Source organism: Spermophilus citellus (assembly GCF_964194105.1).
Source record: "Spermophilus citellus genome assembly, chromosome: 3".
Classification (NCBI taxonomy): domain Eukaryota; kingdom Metazoa; phylum Chordata; class Mammalia; order Rodentia; family Sciuridae; genus Spermophilus; species Spermophilus citellus.
The window spans coordinates 199,275,741-199,300,045 of record NC_138184.1 but is presented as its reverse complement, the minus strand read 5'-3'; the positions used below and the strand labels follow the sequence as shown (position 1 = coordinate 199,300,045).

The following is a 24,305-nucleotide window of genomic DNA, read 5'->3' as shown; positions in this document are numbered from 1 at the left end:
TATCCTGATTTTTAATTATTTTCCAGTAGCCATGTCAGGAAAAATTAGAGGCTTGGATCCCAAATAAACAGCATGAGGGTGACTAGTAGATGAGATCAGCCCCGTAGGGGTACAGAGGAGACACGTGCCCCTGAGTCTTATGGGCATCCTGAGGGACAAGGGGGAAATGAACGGTTCCTGGGTTTTGAACTAAGCCTCTTGAAGATGGGATACCACACACAGAAGTCTAGACGATCTGGCCATGGATGGGGACATGACGGGAAACAACAGAGATGCAAAATAGACTTCTTCTAAAATTGAGTCGAAAGCATAGCTACCCTTTAGTTGATGGGAAGAGAAGGGCTGCTGTTTGAGAAGTTGGGGATCTAACTGTGGATTTTAGAGTAATTTTTTAAAAAGGCATCTAGGTAGGCTGAGGTTCTCAAGGGTAAATGCTAAGTCAAATTCCTCATGGTACTTGTAGGTAAATGTAGAAGGAAATACAAGACTCTCATCAAAGAGACTGAGGGAGGCAGAAAAAAAAAAAAGGAAAGAATAGAAAAGGAAAGGAAGGGAAGGAGGGAGGGAGGGGCACAGGAGGGAAGAGAAAAAAACTAAGGGCAGGTAACAGAAGAAAGGCAAGAGAACAAAATACCACACAAGGGGAAAGAGGGAACATCAGCAAGAGAGCAGGCAGGGAATAGTCAAATATATTCTTCAAACGACAAGAGATATGTCATTAAGGAAACAGGCTGAGAACAAGTCGTAGATATTGGTATTTTGGAGACTTTGCATGGTATAGCTTGGGTAAAGTGGGTGATGCAGCAGCCACACCACGAATGTCTAAAAAGTAAGTGAATCAAATCATTTTTTTCAGACTCAGTTAGGTGGATGGTAACCAAGAAACTGTACGAGCCCCTCTGGGTGCTGTCACATACATACCAAGTCCCTCAATGAGATGGCAGTTCTGGAGTTCTACAGGTTCCAATTCTCGAGTTGCATTAATTCTTTCTCTGTAGAAAACAAAACCCAATACAGAAGTCAAGGTACTTCAGGAGTGGTTGACTCTTCGTGCTAGCTTATAAATGACATAACAAACAAGTAAGGCAACTCCTTTTATTTATGACTTTCCCTAACATGGGCTTTATATGAGTAATGTGCCCCATCAGCTAACTTTACTGTTATTGCTGAAAGACTAAACATGATTAAACATGGTAAATACTTGCTGTCCAAATAAAAGACACTGTTGAATGGTATGAGTAACTGAATGATATTATTAATTTAAGTGCACAAAGTTGTATTATTAAATTTTCTAAAGTATTATCTATTATAAGTCTGCATTTCTGCCCTTGCATTTTTGGACCCCACCCCCACCCCCTACCAAATGCTTCCATAATTTCTATATAATTTGTCTCTGAAGAGTTAAACCTCATACTTTCGCTTTCATCATATTATGTTTAAGCTTATACTGACTTAGTTTGCAAAACTGTAAATTTATTCAGCTGACCACCATTTAAACGATTAGCCAAATTATTTTGGGGGTCCTGGGTTCCTATTTCCACATTCTTCTAAGTATTATGTATTTTACTAAATAATATTTGGGAAGACTATACTTGGCTTATCTTTTAATACTAAGTAATATTTGGGAAGACTACACTTATCTTTAAATCACTTACAAAACATACCCCTTAGGGTTGGTGTTATAGCTCAGTGGGAGAGTGTTGCCTAACTCTACCCAGCACTACCCAGAAGAAAAACAAAAATCAACCAAAAAAAAAAAAAAAAAGCAAACAGACAAAACAAAAAAACCCTTAAATCGACTTTATTGTAATTTTATGATTCCATCATTTGTTTCCTCTGGAAACAAATGTAACAATAAACACTTCAACTAAACTAGAAAGTATTGCCCACAGGCACCAGGCATCTCAATAGATTGTGAACATGAACCTCTGAGAAGAACTACTGCTTAGGTGCTGAGAGCCATTGCCAAGTAGGAATGATGCATGGAAATTTCCTTGCCAGCATACCCCTGTTGCTTAGAGGAAGGACTCGTGGAAATGGACTTGCCTTGGACATTAGCAGTGACATTGCATGTATGTTTGAGAAAGGTGACCCTGCTCAAGGACCAGGGTGGATCCGGGTTTAAGGAGGATCCTACTGGATTAGGGTGGATCCAGGTTTAGGGTGTATCCTGCTGGGAATAGGGCGTATCCTGCTGCCTCAGGCACGCCACTCCCAGAGTATTTGGGATTCAGAAAGTGGAGTTGGAGAGAACGTGAATTTCCCCAGAACGTGTTTGTAGAGGGCCGGTGTGAGTTCGGGAATAAAGAATTGCTGTTTGAATCTACAAGGCTGTGAGTGGCTCCTGATTTTGTGCCCAGCCAGACTGCGGCACTTAGGAAAAGAAATGAAAAACAAAACAAAACAAAACAAAAACAAACAAACAAACAAAAACTCCAAAGACAGCTGAAGGCAAGCAGAGGCTTCAGATCCATTCAGGAACATATACCTCCTGTCACTACTTGAAGATTCTTTGGAGCCCAATGCTGACTCCCTGAGACCTTAGAGAAATAGCGAACACCTCTGGTTCTTCCACTTCAAAAGGTCATATCCCTCCAAAATGCCAGTTACCACCGGCAGGTGTTGAACTCTTCTGTGCTGTTGATCTCGCTCTTGGAGCCCGGGATGGGCCCTGTAACCTAGTACTTCTCAATGTGCACTCAGGTGTCCAGTGACTGTGTCAGCACTAAAGAGGCAGCTGGTGGCCTGTCCCCTCCCCCAAATCCGGGTGCGTCCCCCCCACCCCCCGGTTTGCTTTTCCACACGCAGAGTGTTGAGGGTGACCTGGGACAGCAGGACGTGGTCTTCAGAAAACAGATGTGGGCGTTTCTGCCCCATCGCCCTGGGAAAGACAGACAGCTCACTTTTCACAGAAGTGATTCTTGGAGGACACTTTGCTGGATGGGATGGAGGAGTGAGGTTTCAAACCTGCGCCTGCCCTCAGGGCCGCCCTTGACCTAGCTTGGACCACCGGAGAAAGAGAGCCAAAGGCGCCCCCATCGAGATACCCACTCACCTAAATGCCAGTAAGCGCTCCCCGATCAGGGCCAGGCTGGCCCCCAGCACGGTCAGCACCACTAGCTTCCCCATGGTCTCGGGGTGCCCAGTGGCGACCAGCGGGTGCCGCAGATTTGCGCTGGGTGCCGGGGGCAGGCTCGGTCACCGACGGTGATTGGGGCCCGCGGGGCCCCGCCTGCCCGCCGGTCCCGGGGGAGGTGCGCTGCGGTCCCGGGGGAGGTGCGCTGTCAGGTGCTGGGGCTCCGCGCCACGCCGCCCAGGTTCAAAGTCACCTTTACGCGCAGAGTTCAAGGAAACCTTTATTCGTGGGGGTTCAAGAAACTCGTGCACGGGTTCTGGGCGCTGTTCCTTCCCCCAATTCCCCTCCAGGTTTAAGTTGCAGAGAGGGAGACAGGATCCGCCAGTTCAGAATCAGCCAGTTCAGGGTTGTGGTTCTCTTGGCAGCTTCGGCAAGAACGCACCGGTTCCTGGGCAGATGCACTGAGTTTGCTCCTAAAAACCTAGGAATTTAATCTCGGTTCTGGACTGAAGGGGGCTGAAGGAGCCGGGGAGGGTGGGAAGCTAAAATTCATAGCCCAAAACTTGGGGTTTCTGGCAGGCAAGACCTGAGATGAGATGAACAGAATATCTCTGGAGACACTGAGGAGGAGAGAAAATAACTCGAAGCCAAGATCTTAATCTCGTTCTTCTCCGAGACTTGGGGCATAGGACCTTGCCTTCCAATGTCCATAAACGACATCAGAGACCTGAACGTCATGGGTGTCCAGTTCCAGGACTTGGACTGTGAATAACAGTATCTGTCTCCAACGTTGGTGGGATAAAGAAAAGTCAGGAGAAGAGGAGGAAAAGAAATAGGAAATCAGAAGATGAGAATGGGAAAAAAGTTTTCTTAGGAGACTTTCAGAATTTTCTTTGACCCTTGTTTCTAGGATTTCAGTTACTTCCAGGTGAGGAATACACTTTCCCCTTTTCTAAAGATGACTGAGTTGGAGGAAAATGGCTGAAGAAGGGAAAGATGTGGAGTTTGGGCAAAGTGTCATTTTCTGGTGTGATCTTATTTTTATTTATCAACAAAAAGAAATAGTAGTCCTGTTGCATTCAAGTGAGTAAAAAAAAAAACCAAAACATTTTTTTTTTGAAAGATTGAGATTATCTAGACTCAAGGATATAAAGAAGGAATAAGGTGGTCCCTTATCGGTGATACATAAGTATAATATGAATACATGATATAAGATGAATAATGAAGCCTTTCACTTGTGCACCACTTAATTATGCGCTGAGTGTGTGCTTATAACCTTATTTATGTTAACTTTTCAATTCTCAGAATAACCTTAGTTACATAACATTACCCCTCATTTTGCACATGAAAAAACTAAGGCACAGAGTGGTTGTGAGATTTGCCTTAGGTCACACAGCAGATTAAGAGGCTGAGTCTGACAATCTGGTGCCAAAATCTGTGCAGCCTCTACGATGCTGCATCTATTAAAGCTATGGAAGAAGGGGGATGCTAAAAGCACATTAACATCTGGAGTTGTAAAAATAAGACTATTCTCTTTAAGATGAATTATTTACTTATTTAATATTTTTATGTTTCTGGGGATCACAGCCAGGGTCTCACACAGGCTAGGCATGTGCTGTACCACTGACCTACACCCTCAGCTCTAAGATCGATAATTCTAAGAATGCAAGCATAGGAGGGACTGGATGTTAGTTCCACCGGTGACTTGGGAGAAGGAGGGCTTACAGAGCTGAGGACCCAAGGAGTGTGATACAGGTTTGAGTGTCAGGCTTCCTGGGTTTGGACTAGCTTTAGTTAGGCACTTAGCTTATTTTTTTTTAAATTATTTTATTGTTGGTTGTTCAAAACATTACATAGTTCTTAATATACCATATTTCACAGATTGATTCAAGTGGGTTATGAACTCCCATTTTTACCCCGTATACAGATTGCTGTGTCACATCAGTTACATTTCCATTGATTTACAAATTGCCTTTCTAGTGACTGATGTATTCTGCTGTCTATCCCATTCTCCACTGTCCCCTCTCCCCTCCCCTCCCCTCCCCTCCCCTTCTCTCTCTCCATCCCCTCTACTATAAATCGTTTCTTCCACTTATATAATTTTTCTCCTACTCCTCCTTTCCTCTTATATGTAATTGTGTATAACCCTGAGGCTCACCTTCCAATTCCATGCAATTTCCCTTAACTTATTAAAGTTTCAGATTCACCTTCTGTAAAAGGGCATCAGCTTTGTAGGTGGCTTAAAATCAAGGGTGATAATAAATGTAAAGTGCTCAGCACCGTGCTTGACACATTATAGAATTCCATCAAGATCAGCCCCGGTGAAGTCTGAACCGAGTTGAGGTCAGAGGCTTCTGTGGGAAGAGACCCTGCCCATTGACCACTAGATCCTCCAGTGCTTTCCATGAAACTCTGGGCTTAAAAAATTATTTCAATCAATATGACTAAATGGGTGGATCGGAGGAGGTGGATGGAGAAACTTGGGAGAGAGAAACTTGGAAGAACGAACACAAATAGATGATGAAATCGTGATAATCGGACCATGAGCTCAGTGTTTTGCCTGCCTCATCACATGGCTCCTTGTCAACCTCACTATATAAAGAAGAAAACAAGGTTCAGAGAGGTTAACTAATAACTCTCTGGCGGATCCAGAGTTATGAACACAAAGTCTCCATGTGGACTCAGGTCAAGTGACTCCAGAGTTCAACTTCCTTATCTCTGTGTTTGCCACTCGGTCACCTGGCATGAAGACTGGGGTAAGGAAAGAGGCATATTCTTAGACAATTGATTGAGGATGCCTTGTTAGCTATAATTTGTTTTAAATTTTTTCACTTGAAGCAGAGAAGTGTGTGTGTGTGTGTGTGTGTGTGTGTGTGTGTGTGTGTGTTTACATTAACTTTAAACCTTAGAAATAGTTAGTAATTATTTAAATATCATAACTAGTAATTCAGATCATCAGCATGGTAAATTAGCATTACAAACTTCCAAACTTTGGGGCCACCCCATCAAGTGCCACCTTCTAATTCTGTGCCTGGAGAGTTCTCATTAGCACATGAGATAGAAATAATTATTCATTGTGAAGCCAGTTACATTCCAACTAAGTGGGTTGCCAAACATACAGCATTAGGCAGCTCCAGCTCTGCCCTGAAGAAGAACGAACGAGGGTGAGGAAGTCAAAGTCCCAGGGGATCCTGGACCTAGAACACTGCTATGTGCTATGTCTACATGACTAACCCAAGAAGACTCTGCTTTCTGACCTAAGGTGAGTGAATTCTCCATGTAGGTCTCCGTCTTGGACTGAATCTTTTTGTGGAGTGTATGTGGAAATACCTAAAATGATAGAGCTGAGACTTCACTGAGTTTGCAGAACAGATGGTACAATGTTTTTCCATGCCTTCTTGGTAGTAATCATTTGTGGTAACAGATTTGACTGGAATGTTGTGTTTGTTGGACTGTTCCACCTGGCAGTGAGATTATGGGAAAAGAACCTGTCGTCGCCTCCATCTCTAATCCCTGAGACCGCTGTTTGTCAGCAAGCAAAAAGACCCTGGCAATAGGCCAGATGGGCTTGGTTGAAAGGTCAGAGTGCATCAGTGAGGTGAGAGGGGTTTACTGTTATTGAATGAGTAGGACAAGTGAATTCTAAAGTCCTAAATTCTGGTTCTGGTTTCATTTGGCTCTTTAAATTTTAGAAATTAGCTATTGATGCTGGACCTTTTCCCCCCTCATTGTGTAGAGTTGGACATTGTATAATAAGTGGCAAAACGTGTCAGTCCAGTTGCTCCTATACCATTGATAGCAAAACACTATTCAAGGGAATGCCGAAGGCAATATGGTGTAATTCTTCTGTATAAAGAGTATGGGGGACTGAGATTGTGGCTCAGTGGTAAAGCACTTGCCTACCCTGTGCAAGGCACTGGGATTGATTCTTAGCACCACCTAGAAAGAAAAAAAAAAATAAAGTTCCATCAACAACTAAAAAGAATTTTTAAAAAGAGTATGGGCATTATCTATATTATATATCTGTGTGCATACATATAAAAACAATCTGGACACAAGCAGAAAAGCAGTGACTTTAAGAGCAAAAGGTTGGGGTGACAGAGAGTGGGAGGTCAGTGAGTGTGAAAGAAGCCTTTGCTTTTATTATATGAACTTTTGTAATGTTTGAAAAATTTAAACCATTTATCTTGATCACAAAATGTAATAATTTTTTTCTTAAATATTGTTCATATCTGTGATTCTTGCCCAGAAAAAGAAGTAGTGAAGGAGGGAGAGAGCTGTAAATCATGAGAGAAGGTGAGTATCTCTTCATAATGTTGTCCTTTAAAAAATGAATATAGATTTTAGACTATTAGGAAATGTCCAGAGGCCAGAGAGACAGATGATTAAAAGCTGGGTATGGACAACTACATGCCTTGATATGGGTCTTGTGCTGCTTTGGGGAGAAAAAACTAGAAGATTACAGATTTCTATTATTTCAGGAATATGATATGCTTGAATTTAGATAAAAATCCTCATTTCCACTTTGAGGATGCATCTAATAGTGAAGCCAAGCCAGAACAATTTCTGATACATTGTTCACTAAGCTTCCTGCAACCCACCATGATCTGTGCCCACTTGGGACTTCATATGCAGCCTAAAATCTGCTGGGAGTCACTGTGCTGAGTGTATTTAGTAGCAAGGGGCATCAGGGTCCAAGCAGTCTCATGTTTCACTGTCTAAGGGACAAATGAATCCGGGTCACACTTTGCCAGGAAGGACCTTTTCAGGTGAACTCCACTTTAACTGTTCAAAGGGTCCTTCACCAATGTTCTACAGCCCCTCTATGACTCTGTAGTTTGGATCACATCTCCAGGTACAGCCACATATTACACTATTTGATCTAACAGGGATTTATTTAACTAGATGACTCTAAGTAGGGTTAGTTAGAAGAAAGTGTGGTGAGGCCCACAGGAGGCATGTGTGTAAAATTAGTGATGTTTAAAGTCAGCTAAAAGCTAGTAACTAAAAGCAAGGGATGCTAGAGGCTTTATTTAGTTTTCTTCTTGATTTCAGTCTGAGTAATCTCTCACACTCAATGCTTTGAAAGTCTAAAAACTTGGCAGGGGGAGGGAATCTGCAAGCACCGGGCAATCCAGTGTGGTTAAAGGTTCTCTCACCTCAGCAGGCCTAATGGTCACTGGTGTGCTTGCTGACACACATATTGCTGGGTCCTGCACCCAGTTTCTAATTTGTTAGGTTTGGAGTAGGACTTGAGAATCGACATCTCTGATAAGTTCACAGATATCACCAACTGCTGATTCCAGGGCCACACGGGACATAAAGGACCTGGGGAAGAAAGCTGAGAAGTCAGTCTGGAGAGGTAGGCAGGACTTGGTAGGCCCAGCTCAGGAGCTTGAATTATGCTCTAGGGAGCACTGGGAAAACCATTGAAATCACGTGGCCCAGTAGTCATTTTAGGAACCTCACAGCACAAGGGTGAGAATGGATTGAGAAAAGGTGAAGGGCTTGCGTGTCCCAGAGCCTGAAGATAGTTGGAGGCCTTAGTCTGTGTGGGTAGGTGGTGGTGGCTGGAGAAGCTATGAAGATATTTCCTATTGTATGAATTATGGTAGGATTACTTCCTATGGTACAATTGTAGGAATTTGAGAAATGTTTAGGTGGTAATATTGGCAATTTGTAGGATGTGGGCAGGGAGGTGGTAAGGAAGAGGAAGAAATGAAAGAATGTATGTAAGCTGGAAGGATCCTGTAAAGAGGGCTGTCTTCATGGATGTAGAGACCGTAGAGTAGAAGGGTCATGGACAAAATAGGGAGTCCATTTAAAGCTGTGCCTTCCATTTGATGCTCTAAGAGAAATCTTGTAGTTTTCTTCAAAGTGGAAAAGTGCAGAAGTCATGTTGCCATGAGCATTACTTTCAGGCTCAAAATGAAATTTCTGTAATGAGTTTATTTTTCATTATCATTAGTCTACAACCCACCTGGGAATGTTTTGTTATCTAACAAGGCCCATTTTTCTGGCTGTAGAGTATACCAACCATTGAAGTTTTGCAAGAGTTTATTCTCAGGGCCACCAAACATGGAGGTGAGAGAATCTTGAATCTACCTCCCCAAGGATCTGGTTTGGGAATATTTATGGGATAAAGAATCAGGGTGAAAATCGATCAGAAGTGAAATAATCAGTTGTCTGCACACGTGTTATCCATCCTCATGACTTTTTGTGGAATGCATGTTCAGATAATGGCGGCCTTAGCATGATCCTAGGGCAGAGGTTTTGGCTGTCTGATGATAAAAGAGCTAGTGGTTTCAACAAAAGTAGCCTTCAAGTCCCTGAAAAAGTTACCTAGGCAACCATTATCAGGATCTACTCAGTAGAGGTCTGGTCTGCAGCAAAGTTCTTGGGAGATTGGTAGTATATTATTCACCTGTGTGACCTATAAAATTAGTGATGTTTAAAGTCAGCTAAAAGCTAGTAACTAAAAGCAAGGGATGCTAGAGGCTTTATTTAGTTTTCTTCTTGATTTCAGTCTGAGTAATCTCTCACACTCAATGCTTTGAAAGTTTAAAAACTTGTGCAGAGCTTTCAACTCTAGTCAAAAACATCACTTCCTTGTGCTTTCAGACCCTAATAAGAGTGAGATGCTGAGGGTGCAGCTCAGTGGCAGAACACTTGTCCAGATGCATGAGGCCCTTGGTTGATCCCCAGCACTGCCCCCCCCCCACAATTTTTTTTAAAAAGACCAAAAAAAACCCCAAAACAACATTTAAAAACCCCAACGACAACCAAAGAATTATGTAACTGATAATTTGCAGTTATCCATGGAAAAACAGTTCCACCCTTTATGTGTAAAGAACTCTTCGATATTTATAAGAAAAAGGTCAACATCCTTTAAAGGGGGAAAAAAATGCCCACTGAAAAATAAATACCAATCTATATATGTATTGAAAGCGTGTTTAAACTCACTTTAATAAGAGAATGAAAACTAAAACACATTGGGAGAAAATTGAAAAGCAGGAGCAAAGGCTAAGAGAGAGCTACTGGCATCTTCACCTGCCCCCCACCCTCCCCACCGTCCAGAATCTCTTCATGGAAAGCTGGATGAGTAAGTAAGGAAAAGTATTAAATAGCTGAGGGAAGGTGGCAGTGGGTGGTGTGGTGGTGGGTCCCAGTACTTCTCCTTTGCTTTGCTGGATTGACATTCACCAGCCTGCATAGGCTGTGGCTCCAAAGGAGGATTCACACTGAGCAAATAGAAATCTAGAGGAAGGATCATCCTTAGATTAGTTGTCATGTAGGATTAATCCATGCACAAAATGGAAAAAAAATCCACTTGTAATTTATATTTAGTTTTCTTTTCTCCCTGTATTAAGTATTCATATTCACATATGATTATTATAAAATAGCTGGGGGCTTTGTAAGAACTAAAAGGATATTGTTATTTAAAAGGATCATGAATTTAAAAGAATTAAAACACACACCCACAAACACACACACACACACTTGCACACACACTCTCATAAGACCTACATAAACTTAGTGGTCCCATATCCCAATTGTAGTTTCAATTATTTTAAATGACAGCCTCTTAATGACCAAATTGTTTACCTCCAGTATATGATCACAAAAAAATCATTATAAATAAATATACATCAAACTTATAGTTTGATAAAAGAGAATCTTTCATGGTCCATGGAGGCCAAAAATCAGAGTTTAATTTTTTTTTTTGTATTTCAAGATAAACAATACATCTACTTACTAACTTATATCTACTTTTGCCCAAATTTTCCATAAATAAAATAGAAAACAAGTTTATTTTATGCCTACTGTATTCTGGTACATTTTATAAATATGGCTCTTTAGATATTGATTTTCTCCTAAAAAAAAACTCAAAATATATGTTAATTCTTAGTTTTGGATTTCCAGGTGAACAATATTTAATCTTGCTTTATTCATCTGTGACAAACATTTTTTTTCTCATGGATAATGGAGACTGCAAAAAAATAGTCATTATTTTAGTGTAAATAGATCCAAGTCATTATCAATAGACATTTAAACACATAAATAAAAGCTGTCCAAATGGACAGAGGTAAAGTTTAAGAATACTTTTGCCATTTACATTTGAAAGCTATCAGATGAAACAGAACTCGAACTGATATTTAAAAAAAAAAGAAAAACCAACTATATATGTCAGGAAAGGAGAAAATATGAAACACTCATTGGTTCTATGGCAGTACCTTTATGTGGCTGTTAAGGGTCTAGGCTCTGGCATCAGAAATAGATTGATATCTACCCCTTGTTAGGTGTGCGACCTTGAACCTCTGCAAAATGTTAACTATGATGTAATATCAATACCTATTCCCGAGGCTGCAATTAGGATTAAATGAAATAATGAACATAACCTTTTCAGTGCATTCTTGGGCACAATGTAATTAACTCATAAATATCTTAATGATCATGATGAAGATGGGAAGAGAGTAGGAAAAGTATGCTGATAGGTTACAATGTAAAGAAACACCTGAAATTCTCTCTCCAGGGCTTGAAACAGTTTTATAGAAGCGAGAGTGAGTGGGTGAAATCTCCCCCTGGTGATTTAGGCACCTTGGCCCTAAGCCTAGCACTGCTGCTGCTTGACCACATGTTCTCAGACAGCTGAGTGCATCTCTCCTGGCTTCCAACACATTCTGTTCCACGAGCAGGTGAGATGATCTGACAGCTCCAATTTTTTATCTCCCCTTTGAATCCAAGCTGGGCTCCCATTTAGGAGGAGAATAGATACAATAGTCCCTAAGAATTGAGAATTGGAATCGCAGTATTTAGTTGATTTCGTTGTTGTTGATTTATTTTTTTCAAATAAAGAGTCCCTTGATGTTCAGCTCTCAATGAGAGAAACTGATATGGCCATGCCTATCTATCCCAAGGAAACCCCATAGGAAGGCTGCTTCCCCCCCACCCCCAGAGCAGGCATTGAGAATTAAACACAGGGAGAACTTGGATTTCAGTTAGTCTTTAATATAATTCCAAGTCTTTAACAGTAAACAAAGATGTTAAGTATAAAAACTCAAAACACATTATCAATCAGTAGTTCTGAACACTCACAGTGGTCACAATGTGGGAACTGAGGTCACTTACATTTTAAGGAAATAGCACTCACTCTGTTTCAGTGGACTCACTTTCTGCAGATGGAAGGCAAAGGTGAGGCTTATTGTGCAAAGTGTCTTCACTTTATGGAAAAGCAGCTTTCTTCTTTCTTTCTTTCTTGGCATTTAAAAGAACTGTTCATTTTCCTTTTAGGTTAAAAGTGCTATAAGAACTGAAGAGGCCTCTCCTTACTGAACTAAACTATATATGTCACATACATTTATGGGTCAAATTCCCTCAGAATTAGCAACTCATATGGTTAAATTCCCTCAGAATTAGCAACTCATAAAAAATTAATAGGAGAAGTTGTCACTCTTGCACACCAAAAATATGATTTAGAGTTCACAGTACAAAGCTCTATGGTACAAAGTGCCTATAAGCAGCTTCCCATCATGTATTGCAGCCACAGAACTTCCCTGGAGGACAGATCCGTTGTTGGCATAAACTGTAGTGACCAGAGGCTTCTCGGATAGGATGTTCTGGACTCGGAGAACCTACGCAGAAAATACAAAGTATTAATAGAGCCACCACATTTGTATGTCACTCAACCACCAACAATTCCTGTCTTCCACAGTGACTAAGAGGATATGCTGTTGAAAACAGCAGTTACCAATCTTTTTTAATGTTTAAATTACTTTCTCAAACCTTCAAAGAAAGTACTTTTAAAAACCATCCAATTATGCCATGCCAACACCGGATTTAGTGTTATTATTGTAATTCAAGATTAAGAGAAATACGTTCACACTAATGTGCCTACTTTCACACTACTTCACTGTGAACAAAAATCATGTCATGCGGTGAACTGACAATAAATGGGATATTTTAAAAATTTACAGTATACTGCACAAGAAGGACACATGTCTTTATAAAAATGCCTTTTGACTAATTTCCACCATAATTTAATACATCAAAAGATTACCCTTCTTAAAGCATTTGAACAATGCAACATTCTGCCAATTATTGGCTTAAAGCAATTACAAAACCACCACACAAGTTTATTGGATTATTGGTTTAAGAGAACTAACAAATCATCCCTGTGACAGTTCATTGGAGTATTAGTTCTAAAGGACTTGAATAATGAGGGTTGAAAAACTCAAACTATAAACACCTCTGATGAGGGAGGATTGTTGGGGTCATACACAAAGAGCTTCTGGCCATTAGGATGACAGCCTATCCAGATGTCCCCCGAAGAAGGATCAATAGATACATTATCCACCAGTGTGTCCAACTGGAGTACCTAACAAGTGAAGAAATGTCAGTATCTAAATGACATGAGCAACTTAATTAAATAATTTGGAGCTAAACTTTCCTGCCTCTATGCATGTGAGAAAATTATACACATCTTCCCATGAAACACCAATATTGCTTAAAATAAATTTAATAAATTGGTTTGGAACCACTTTTCATCTTCTCTGAAATTAAGAAAGTTAGGACGATGCTCAATCTCTCAAAAAAATGAACTCCTTTTCCTTTAAAAGATGCACGATGATCAGTTAGCTCAAGGAACTCAAAGCAAGAGAGGAAATTCTTAAATCAACCTAAAATATGTGTTGCAGAGCAGGAAGAAAATAATAATGGCGTGGAACCCAATTTCTACCTTCATTTATTATTGAAAGAACTGACACCGTGCATAAATCTTCATTTGAGAATTCATCTATTAGTCTTTTCAATTGTGAAAATTCTTATTGGAATTCATCAAATGCCATCAATACTTCATAGAACGAGCCCTAAGTCTGATGCAAACATCACTCTCAACCGGCTGCTGCATGTAATCAGAGTTAGTCTTTGTGATCGCTGGGAACATGAGATTTCTCTCATAGGGAGGTAATATCTAAAAACACAGAACTGTTACACTAGCATCCATTTGTTCTAAGTGTGGTATTGGTAATAATAGATGAATACTTAACTTTATACATAAAAATAAATACTTACCTTTATTTGAGTTAAGTTCATATTAGGGTGTTTTTCCAAAACATGAATTTCATGTGCCAACATGTCAGCAACATAGAGATACCTTAGTGGAAAGGACATACTGGTTAGGGCTTCCTGCCAATAGATAGCTTCATTAATACAGTATAAAAGAATAAGTCTTAATAACCTGCCAAGGAGTTAATCAATGATGGGCCCTCGAGGAATACTTGATAAAGGTCAATTTTTATTTAAAAAGTAAAGCTTTCAAAATCAATTCAGTGGTACTACAACAATCATGGAATTATTAAATTATTTCTCAAAAGATTTGTAAGGAAAAATAGCATAGGACATCAATTTGAATAGAAAGCCCACGATGTTTCCCACTGAAATGACAATATAACAGATGTTTGGTTTCCTAAGAAAACCTTCTACATTCCACAATGTAATTTGACATTTTTAACTATCACATAGAAATACATGGTACAAAATACATTTTATTAATGCTATTTACTACTACTTATTAATAGTTAATAAAATATCAGTGCATGGAGAACTTGAAGAGTAAGAGATAAGTATCAATTCAGAACAATCGCTCTACACCTGTGGAGTGTGAATTAATGAGCCACTCTGGATAATTTCATTGCCTGAACTGGCTGTTCCGTGGCCACTGTTGCATTGAGGAATCATTACTGCAACTCTGCGGTGGCAGATTCAAAGGTGAAGTAGACACAGCCTTTCTCCCCAGATGTTTGGAATGTGTTGGAAGGATCAGACTATGAAATACCTAAGTTTCTATTTCATGTCTAGAAACTGAAAAAAAAAATAACTCTAATTTCTGAGAAGACAAAAAGACTCACAAAGGATGGGGCACCCACATGAAGCACACAGAAGCAGAGGTTAGATCTGACTCACCTTCTGCCCAAAGAAAACACATGTGCCAAAGAACAGGGGCAGAAGTGAGGAAGGGTTGTTTGTCAAAAATGAGTTTGTTGTCTAAAACATGGAAAGTATGAAAATAACAGAAAGAGGCAAGGTGGGGCAAGTCATTTAAAGAAAACTCAACCCTTTCCTGCCTTGATTTGATGAACAATTGGATTCCTCGGGACTTTTCGAACAACCAAGTGGCATAATAACAAATGGTGAGCACAGTTCAACAATTACAGAGCATTTGCTCTGCTCACGGTGCTGTGCCCCATGTGAGGAGTCAGAGAGGAAGACAGAGCTCCCATTGTGGGAGCCCTTAAAGGGTAATGAACCATGGAGAGACAAAATAGGCAAGAGTGCAAAAGATGGAAGGAGGCTGGAAACTACTTGGAACAAAGTCTTCCTAGGCAGAGAGGATGAGAACTGAGCCAGGAAAGGAGGGATGGGAAAGGAGGGTGAGTGGGGGAGGGGGCATGGGTGGAACCAAGGTGAGTTGCTCATTGGATGGACAGGAATGGTGAAAGGGAAGGAGTCAGAACTGAATTATTCTCCTCCTCCTTCTTCTTTTTATTATTATTATTACTGTTTAGCCTGAGTGTCTGGAAAGTTTGACTGTTGTAATAGAAATATGAGAGATGGAGAGAAAACCAGATTTGCTAGAGAGGTTGAATCAGGTCAGTTAGAGACAATTTAAATTAAATGATTCTACATTTCTTTTCAGTAAATAACAAGAAAGGAGAAATTGCATTGCAAAAATAAGGACATTTGTTGTCAAGGAATGCCAGATTTATTTCCTGTTGTATTGGTGGTAGTTTAAATTGCTCAGTGTGCTAAGGCAGTAGGAGAGAAAGCTGGTAAAGGATTTAATATCCTTTCTTGTAGATTGTTGTTGTGCACACAAAAAGAGTGAGAGAATTTCTGCAAGTAATTTGGCAATATTTATTACAGTTAACGTTTTATTACAGTTAACTGAGCAACTAGTTCTATTTCTAGGGGCGCAATAGAAATACTTGTACAAATATACAAAGAGAGAGGACTCATAATGCCATTTAGCCAATGTCTTAATTGGGATTTGAATGAAGGTCTGTATGAGAACAAAATCTGCAAGTTTAATCATTATGCTTTAATGCTCTCTGAGGGAGTTTTCCCCTTAAAAATATCTGGATAAGTTTCAGTGGTAAATGAGAAATACAGAATGGTCTTTATTCAGAAAAATAATATTAATTAACATGTTCATCAACAGACAATTGGTTGAATTAGTTTAGGATCATCCTTATAATGGCAAAATATATAGTCAATAAAAGAAAAATATATTTGTTTGAAAGGAAAGATCTACCTGATATTTAATATGCATACATAATAAGATCCCAATTTATCAAAATTTACATTTATAAAATTTATTATTGTTACTATTATTATTTTAGCACCAGTGAAAAACCATTAAGCTACATCTCCAGACCTTTTTAGTTTTTACTTTGAGACAGGGTCTCACCAAGTTGTGTAAAGCCTTGCTAAATTGCTGAGACTGGCCTTGAACTTTTGATCCTCTTGCCTCAGCCTCCCAAACTGCTGGGATTATAGGCGTGTACCACCACACCTGGCTATAAAATTAAATTTGACAATGATATATACCAAAATTTATATATTGTATGTATATACATAACCTATTAGCATAAATACATATAATTATGTATTATATGTAAATATGTCATATATTATGCAGACATGAGATCATATAAAAATATCAAAAAAGTTATTTTCATATTGGGGAAAAAACAAAACAAAAGGCAAACTAAAAACAACAAAAAAGAAACCAAAGACTTTGGCTAGCCTTATGACTTAGGAGAAATTAAGATATTCTGTAAGGGGCCATACTTTTTATCAGGGGAAATACTGATCCCATTTGCTGAATCAAATCCATCTGCCACCACTTTAACTTCATTTGGACTGTAGTAAACAACATTTGCCCAGTGTAAGTTCACATATGTTTCCAAATACTTCAAGAAAGGATCAGAGAAGTAGTGGTCATTGGTGGCATAGAAATGTCTTGGTCCGATAGCTATGATATTATTTACACTGAAAGAGAAAAATAACATGTGAGAAAAAACAATAGTTTATTGGTATCCATATTAAATATTAAATACCCATAAGGTTTATACAACATGTGCTATTTTTGATAAGAGGTTTTCTAGGAAAAGATGAGCTAAATTCAGTGGCAACAGTCATATGTAATATACTATATTATCATCAGCAAGAGAACAGTTTTGGACAGTAGCAGGTAATCTGAAGATAGGTCATTTAGCAATTATGACAGAATCATTATTAAAGAACTTGGCACCATCAGGGTGTTTTTGATGCAAGCAATGTAGGGTTTAACAATTACACGTAAAGATAGAACTATCCAGAGTACAGAGCTGGAGAGGGTCTGATTGACTGGTGAGCTGGTTAGGCCGTCAGTAACATTTACCTAGCCCCCGTTTACTCAGTTGCTGGATCTTCCTGATGGCCCATGCTTAGTTATTAGTCAAACTAAGGTTGACTATTCAATTTCTACCTGCCTCACAAAGTCGACATGCTGAGAATGAACAGGCACTCAATAAACACTTGCAGAGAGATGGATGATGAAATTGCCATAGTACAATGCTTCAGGTGAGAGATTGATATGCTAAAAACAATTACATTTTAAAACCAGTTAGGCAAAGGTGTCATTAAATTTAAATTCCAATTACCCTATGCAAAAATTTCTGAAAGAGCTGCTTTCTTCTTTGTCAAATGAAAAATACAGAGCTACAGGGAAGGTTGGTCTCCTTCTTTCTGAAAGAGCCCTATAATACAGAGGCTGCCTGAATAGTATTTATGCTCCTATTTATTATAAAGTGCATCTTGGGGGAAAAAATGATGGGAAGTTACATGCTTATGCCCTAGATAAGGAAGTAGAAGTTAAAAATATCCATCAAATTTAAACTAAAAACAGTAGGTGAATGCAAACTGAGCTGAGAGGATATACATGGTTCTCTTTTAGCCACCTTATCTGCCAGCATTATGTTCTTGACGTGGTAGTGACCCACTTCCAAATTGAATGCTTCCAATTCTATAGGGCCATTAGCCCACAGCTGCCAACTAACCACGTGAGATCACTTTGTAGAAAAGCCCCATACAAAGCATACAAGCCCTGTATAAAACAGGCTATTCTCCCTTGGCAGGACAAGTGTTTGGGTGCTGAGTCATCTAAGATGAGGGTAACAGCAGGAAAAAATGGTAGGATGTGTCTTTATTATCAAGATGTGCCTGAAGAGAATTGCCCTGTAACCTAGCCTTTTGTCATTCTCAAGGAAATCCTCCAGAACACTGATTATTGTAAAGAGGGCCCTCAACCTTCGTATGCCACGTTCTCCATGATCTATAAGGAAACTATACCACAGGTGTGTGTGTGTGAGCGAGTGTGTGTGTGTGTGTGTTTAGTGGGTGTGTATACAGGTGAAGTAGCCCTTATCCAAAATACTTGGAACCAGAAATGTTTCTCATTTTTTAAAAATTTGGAGTATTTGCATATATATAATGAGATATTTTGGTGATGGGACCCAGGTCTAGACATGAAATTTTTTTGAGGTGGGTACCAGGGACTGAACTTAAGGGCACTAGACCATTGAGCCACATCCCCAGCCCTATTTGTGTCTTATTTAGAGACAGGGTCTCACTGAGTTGCTTAGTGCCTCACTTTTGCTGAGGCTGGCTTTGAACACGTGATCCTCCTGTCTCAGCCTCTGGAGCCACTAGGATTACAGACTTGTGCCACCAGCCTGGCAAAATGAAATTCTTTTATGTTTTATATGCATCTTACACATATAGCTAGGAGATAATATGATACAATATTTTTAAGATTTGTACATGAAACAAGTTTCATATTTAGATGGTACACCTGACTCATGTCCAAGTTTCATGCTGAACTTTTACTGGTGGCATCAAATTAGGACTCAAAAAGTTTTGGATAATGGAACATTTTGGGTTTCAGATTGTTGAATTAGAAATGCTCAACCTGTATAAATATACATGCACATATAAACACACACACACACAGGTATAAACTCTCGTATTATAGGTAATATATATTACGTTTTATCTATAAGCTCATACATATGTATTAGCTCTTATAAAATGTGAGAAGACCACTCATTATGGGGAATGTTTGAAAATGCTAGAGAGAAACTAGAGAATGAACAAAAGAAGAAAATAATACCTTGGAAGAAGCTCATGTTTGATTGTTTTCAGGTGCAACAGAGAATTTTCTTCTTCTTGGAATTTAAAAATTTCCACTGTATTCTTGAATTCCGGGTGGTTTACAACAAAGAGATAAACTGTGTCATCTAAATCCACAGAACAGAGTTAATTTGCAAGACATAACCATAGGACCTCTGGGCAGGCACTGACATTTAAATACCACGGGCAAGGAAAGGTTGAATGTACAGCTGCTAGACGACCTAACAGATCATTCTTCTTCCCAGGCTTTCCCATCACTGTCTGGTGTTATTTCTGATCATTGGTCCTCTGACCTTTAAGAAAGAGTGTTTCCTACTCCGTATGCAGAATTCATGCATAATCTGTTTATAGTTTAATTCAGAAATATATCTCTTTTTAATACAATAATCATAAGTATATGAAAAGGTTATGAAATCTAAACAATTTTTCAGATGTTAGCTGTTAGAAATTTCAAAATGTAGCATAATTTACTGCCAGCTGAAGAGGCACGTGAACAAGTTGCTTATAGGAAGATGCGGGAATAATTCATGAGAAAATTGTTTCTTTCCTATCAATAGGATCCAAATCTGTTTTCCACAGTCATCTGTGGGCCACTTGATGTTTCTCAACATTGGTAGCTCATCAGCTCTTACCGTCATCTATGAAGGTGCTAATGCCATGTGGATTAAAGGAAGCCAAGTCAAAACCCCGGCTAATTCTTAATTCCAGTGCCCTGGGTTTTTCTTCTTTGAGGTCCATCATTAGTATTCCTCCAGGCTTATCTGGTGCAAAGCTGTGGAGTCCTGGATATTTCAGACCCTTTCCAAAACAGTAAGAAAAGTTAAATACAAAGGCTTAAGAAATTTTGCAGACTAAAGTGGGAACTGCACATGAATGATAAAGACTTTTTGGTTAAATGTGGTGGCATCAAGCCACAGAGACAAAGGAAACAAGAGAAGACAAGAGAAAAAATTAAAAATTGGTAGTTGGAAAGCTGAACAATAAGTATTTTGCTGAGTTGAGATAGAAGATCAGGGATTTATTCTTTTCAAAAGGTACCAGGAGGTTGGTGGATGGGGAGATTCCAGACAGAGCTGGAATCTCTGCATATTAACTGTGGAGACCCTCAAGCCCCTGACCAGCACTCTGCCTCCACAATGCCAGAAGTCCTCATCAACAGTCCGTCACAATTCCTTTCCTTGTCTCACACCTCAGATCCAATACCTCAGCAAATTCTGTTGGCTTTACCTTGAAAATGTATCCCTTCATATAGACGTGAAATGTTCTTACCACCTCTTCTATGACTTCCCTGGTCCACATCACCACCATGTTATGGCAATCACCTCTTAACTGGCCTGGCTGCTACTGCCCTTAATACCCTATTGTCTATTGTCACCTCAGCTTCCAGATTGTGTCAGATTATGTCATACCTCTAATTAAAATTCTTTGTGGCTCCCCATCTCCACCTGATCATAAGCAAAAATTCTTAGGACACCCAGAAGTTGCCACATGATTAGCACATCTCACCTTTCTCACCCAGACACCCATCTCTCTCCTTCATCTACTCTGACTTGTCCTCAATTTCCTTAATGTTCTTCAACAAGACAGCCGGTTCTTGCTTTGGGCTTTTATTCACTGTTCAATATGGCCAGGAATGCCTGACACCCTACCCCAAGATATAGGGATCCTTTCTTTGGTTTCCTTATTTGATACACATCAAATGTCACCTTTTCAGTAAGGTTGTCCCTAACCAAAATACTCACCTGATCTGGCACATCCTGTCCTCCTTCTCCTGTTTTACTATTCTCCATTGCCTTCCTTGCCATTTGACACACCTACATAAATACTGTTCAGTACTTAGTATAGTAAGGGGTTAAGACAGAAATAGACTGAGATGACTACTGACCTCACTCAGGGCTCACGGGCTGCTCTTCTTTCTGCCTGTGAGTCTCTTCTCACCAAATCTGCAAGATTTATGCCTTCCCTTCCAACTGATCTCTGGGAAATGTCACTTATCAGACAGACCTTATCTGCACCCTCTCCAAAATGGCAGCATGATGTCACCTTCACTACAGATGTCACTCTCCATACTCCACCTTACTTTATTTTTTTTGTTAAAGCACTGTCACTGTCCAATACATACTCACAAAGCCCCACTGGAATGCAAGCCAGGACTTTGTCCCATTTGTTCCCTGCTAGATCCCACAGCCTGGAAGAGTGTCTGGCACGTATTCCATTCTCTTCCCACTTACTGGAAACATTACTTTCATCATGTCCTGGATCCCCATTTACTTACTGGTCTGTTAGGGGACTCTCTATTTTGTTCTTTATCTATCTCATGCCTATTCTTGTGCCAATGCACCACTTTTTAAATTACTGTATCTTTATACATATATTGAATATGTGCATGACATTCATATGGGAGACTAAATTTCTGTTCTGAATGGAAGATTCTATCATTGCGTTTTGTTTTCTTCAACTCCGTGGGAAGCCACGGCATTTGATAAGCTTATTTGAATCCAAACATTTCACTGAACTCTCCTCTGAGTTCTAACGGTCTGTTCATTGAATCTCTTGGATTGTCTAAAAAACAAGGAACCATATTATCTGGAAATAATGACACTTCTGTCTCTTTTTTCCTATCTCACATTTCTTTTCCTTTTTTTATTAGGTTATTAAGAATCCTTAATAGATTGTGGAAGGTTACAGTGGTACTGGGCACGTTCATCCTATTCTGGACATTAATGGAATGTTTCACTGTTAAAAATGATGTTTGCTGCAGGTTTCTGGGAATTTTCCTCCTATTTCTAGTTTGCTTGGAGCTTTTAACCAGGAATGAGTATTGAATTTTATTTAATGTTTCTTTTGGCACTCTAAGTCTTTTTTTTTAAATTAGTTACTTCAGTTATCTATTTATAAAATGCTGATTCATTCTTACATTCTTAAGGTAAAACCTCATGGGTGATAATAAATTTTACTAGAATGCACTCTTTTAGTTTACTAATACAATGCAGTTTTATTTTATGCAAATTTAATGGTACAATAAAAAACAAAGCCTCACTTCATGCACATTATTGGACACTTTAATTTTTAAAAATCTACAATTACATACCTTCAAGGCTGGCAGGCAAAGTAAAATAAATTGAAATTATGCTATTGCTACATGGCAGTGATACTTAAGCTCTTAATAATCTCCATTCTTTAGTAATGTCCCCCACCAAAATAGCATGGTTTACATGCACAGGAAGAACTTCCAGATGGTGATAATTCTTCATAATTATTTAAATATTTTTTTTTAAATCCTTATTTCTGATAAAATAGAAGTAACATAAAATTCAACATCTTCACCATTTTGAAGTGTACAGCTCAGTAGTGTTGGGTACATTCACCTTGTTAAAATCTTTTTAATATTCTATTCTGTGCTGTCCAGTTTCTCATCAAGTGTGATGCTATTTTCGAGGTGACCCTCAAATTCATGCCTGCACAATAGATGGGTTGAATGAGCTAAAATATTAGGAAGAGAAGCAAATCTTACGATGTATGAGCCATTCACTTAGAAGAGCACACTTTGAGAAGTGTGAGACACATCACTGAGTAAATAAAAAATGCAACAATAAGGGAATGTTGTGAGGACAAAGGAAAGTTAATAGAGAAAAGCAGAAAAAAAAATTCTGTAGATGTGGCTACAAGACTATTGTGATTGTAATGTGCCCCTCAGCCAAACTGGCTGTGGATTTATGTGCTTAGAAATCTCACTGTTTCTCCTTAGAATTTATCCCTATGGGGGTAAAAATCCTGATGAGGTAAGTTTAAAGAACACACCCTTGCAAAAACAAACAATAAACAAACAAAAAACCACCCCAATGAGACTGCTTTCTACTTTATCCAGGAATTTTGCATCTCAAGTTATGAATAATTTTGATTAGTGGTTCTAGTGGTTTTTTCCCTAAGCCTCTAGATACATGCTTCCAAACAAACCCAGAGCCCTACTATAAATGACACTTGATTCATTAAATAAAACTTTTCTTTTAAAGCTGAATATACATTTTGGTGTATATTAACATCCATGGTATTTCCTTTTCCCTCAGGGGCACTAACAGTGGCTCACAATTTTTCATATAAAATCATCATTAACCTGAGGAGTGTTCCAACCCTTATTCTCTTCCAAGCTGAGTTCTCTCACCTATCCCGTAAGTCTGACAACTTTTTATTAGTGTTGCATCTCTCTTCTAAACTACCTCCAAGTTTTCACATGCCTCCTGAGTCTCAGAGCCTGAAATAATGGATATTGAGGGGGAACAAAATAATTAAAGTTAGTCTGAAGAATCAGATACTTCTTCTTCCAGAAAAACTGGACCCATGAAAGTCTTCTCTGCCCAAATTTGAGAAGTGGGGTCAGAAGCGCTCATCTGCCTACTTGTCTGGATTTCCAATTACAATGGATAATGAAGAAGGCCAGCATCATGAAGGCTAATCAGTTTTAAAGTCTTTCTATGATGTGCTCAGAAGGGATATTATTTTTCAGATGATAGGAATTAAGGCAAAAAGGAAGAGTATAAATAAACTCAGTCAATGATTTTCTACTTAGGATAGGCTCTTCAGGGAAATAAAGAAAGAAAAAGCACTGGCCTTGTTTGGGAAGTATATTGCTTGAAATAAATAACAAATATGAATATGTAAGATTGAAAATGCTTAAAACTGAATATGTAATGGAAAGAAGGATAGATCCTGTGTTTAAGACAGAAAAATGGTAGAATCTAACATCCACAATGATACCACAAATATCCTTTTTAATAACACACTTTAAAAACATACACTGCACTGGAATATTCTAACGTGATCAATCTTTTTTCAGAACATATTTTGAAGAGTGAGGCATTTTTAAAGCAAGCTATTCCTCTATGGGCCTGAACAAATGCCCTGTCTCTCCTCTATTGCACGTGGAGAAATGAGATGGTACTCACCACACTAAAGAAAGCCAGGCCATTGGGAAGAATGTCAATATCTTCAGCACCAGCTT

At 39.1% G+C, this 24,305-nt stretch overlaps 2 protein-coding genes and 1 long non-coding RNA gene across 3 annotated transcripts in view; 1 reads left to right on the top strand and 2 right to left on the bottom strand.

Annotated features, from left to right (window-relative positions):
- PON3 (paraoxonase 3) overlaps nt 1-3,648 on the bottom strand; it is a 27,234-nt gene extending 23,586 nt beyond the window's left edge. The window contains exons 1-2 of the mRNA XM_081285794.1: nt 3,056-3,648; nt 922-992 (exon numbers count right to left, since the gene is read on the bottom strand). Coding sequence (XP_081141920.1) covers nt 922-992; nt 3,056-3,129 — 145 coding nt within the window. The 5' untranslated portion in view covers nt 3,130-3,648. The remainder of the gene's footprint in view (nt 1-921; nt 993-3,055) is intronic.
- LOC308644532 lies at nt 2,823-24,267 on the top strand. Its single transcript, XR_014021028.1, has 5 exons — nt 2,823-3,065; nt 6,198-6,338; nt 7,326-7,372; nt 23,374-23,475; nt 24,141-24,267. It is a non-coding gene; the product is annotated as an uncharacterized lncRNA (long non-coding RNA).
- Nucleotides 12,065-24,305, bottom strand: part of PON2 (paraoxonase 2) — a 32,177-nt gene continuing 19,936 nt past the window's right edge. Inside the window, exons 3-9 of the mRNA XM_081285793.1 lie at nt 24,250-24,305; nt 19,939-20,104; nt 19,287-19,413; nt 16,925-17,125; nt 14,147-14,228; nt 13,323-13,451; nt 12,065-12,708 (exon numbers count right to left, since the gene is read on the bottom strand). Of these exons, the coding sequence (XP_081141919.1) occupies nt 12,550-12,708; nt 13,323-13,451; nt 14,147-14,228; nt 16,925-17,125; nt 19,287-19,413; nt 19,939-20,104; nt 24,250-24,305 (920 nt within the window). The 3' untranslated portion in view covers nt 12,065-12,549. The remainder of the gene's footprint in view (nt 12,709-13,322; nt 13,452-14,146; nt 14,229-16,924; nt 17,126-19,286; nt 19,414-19,938; nt 20,105-24,249) is intronic.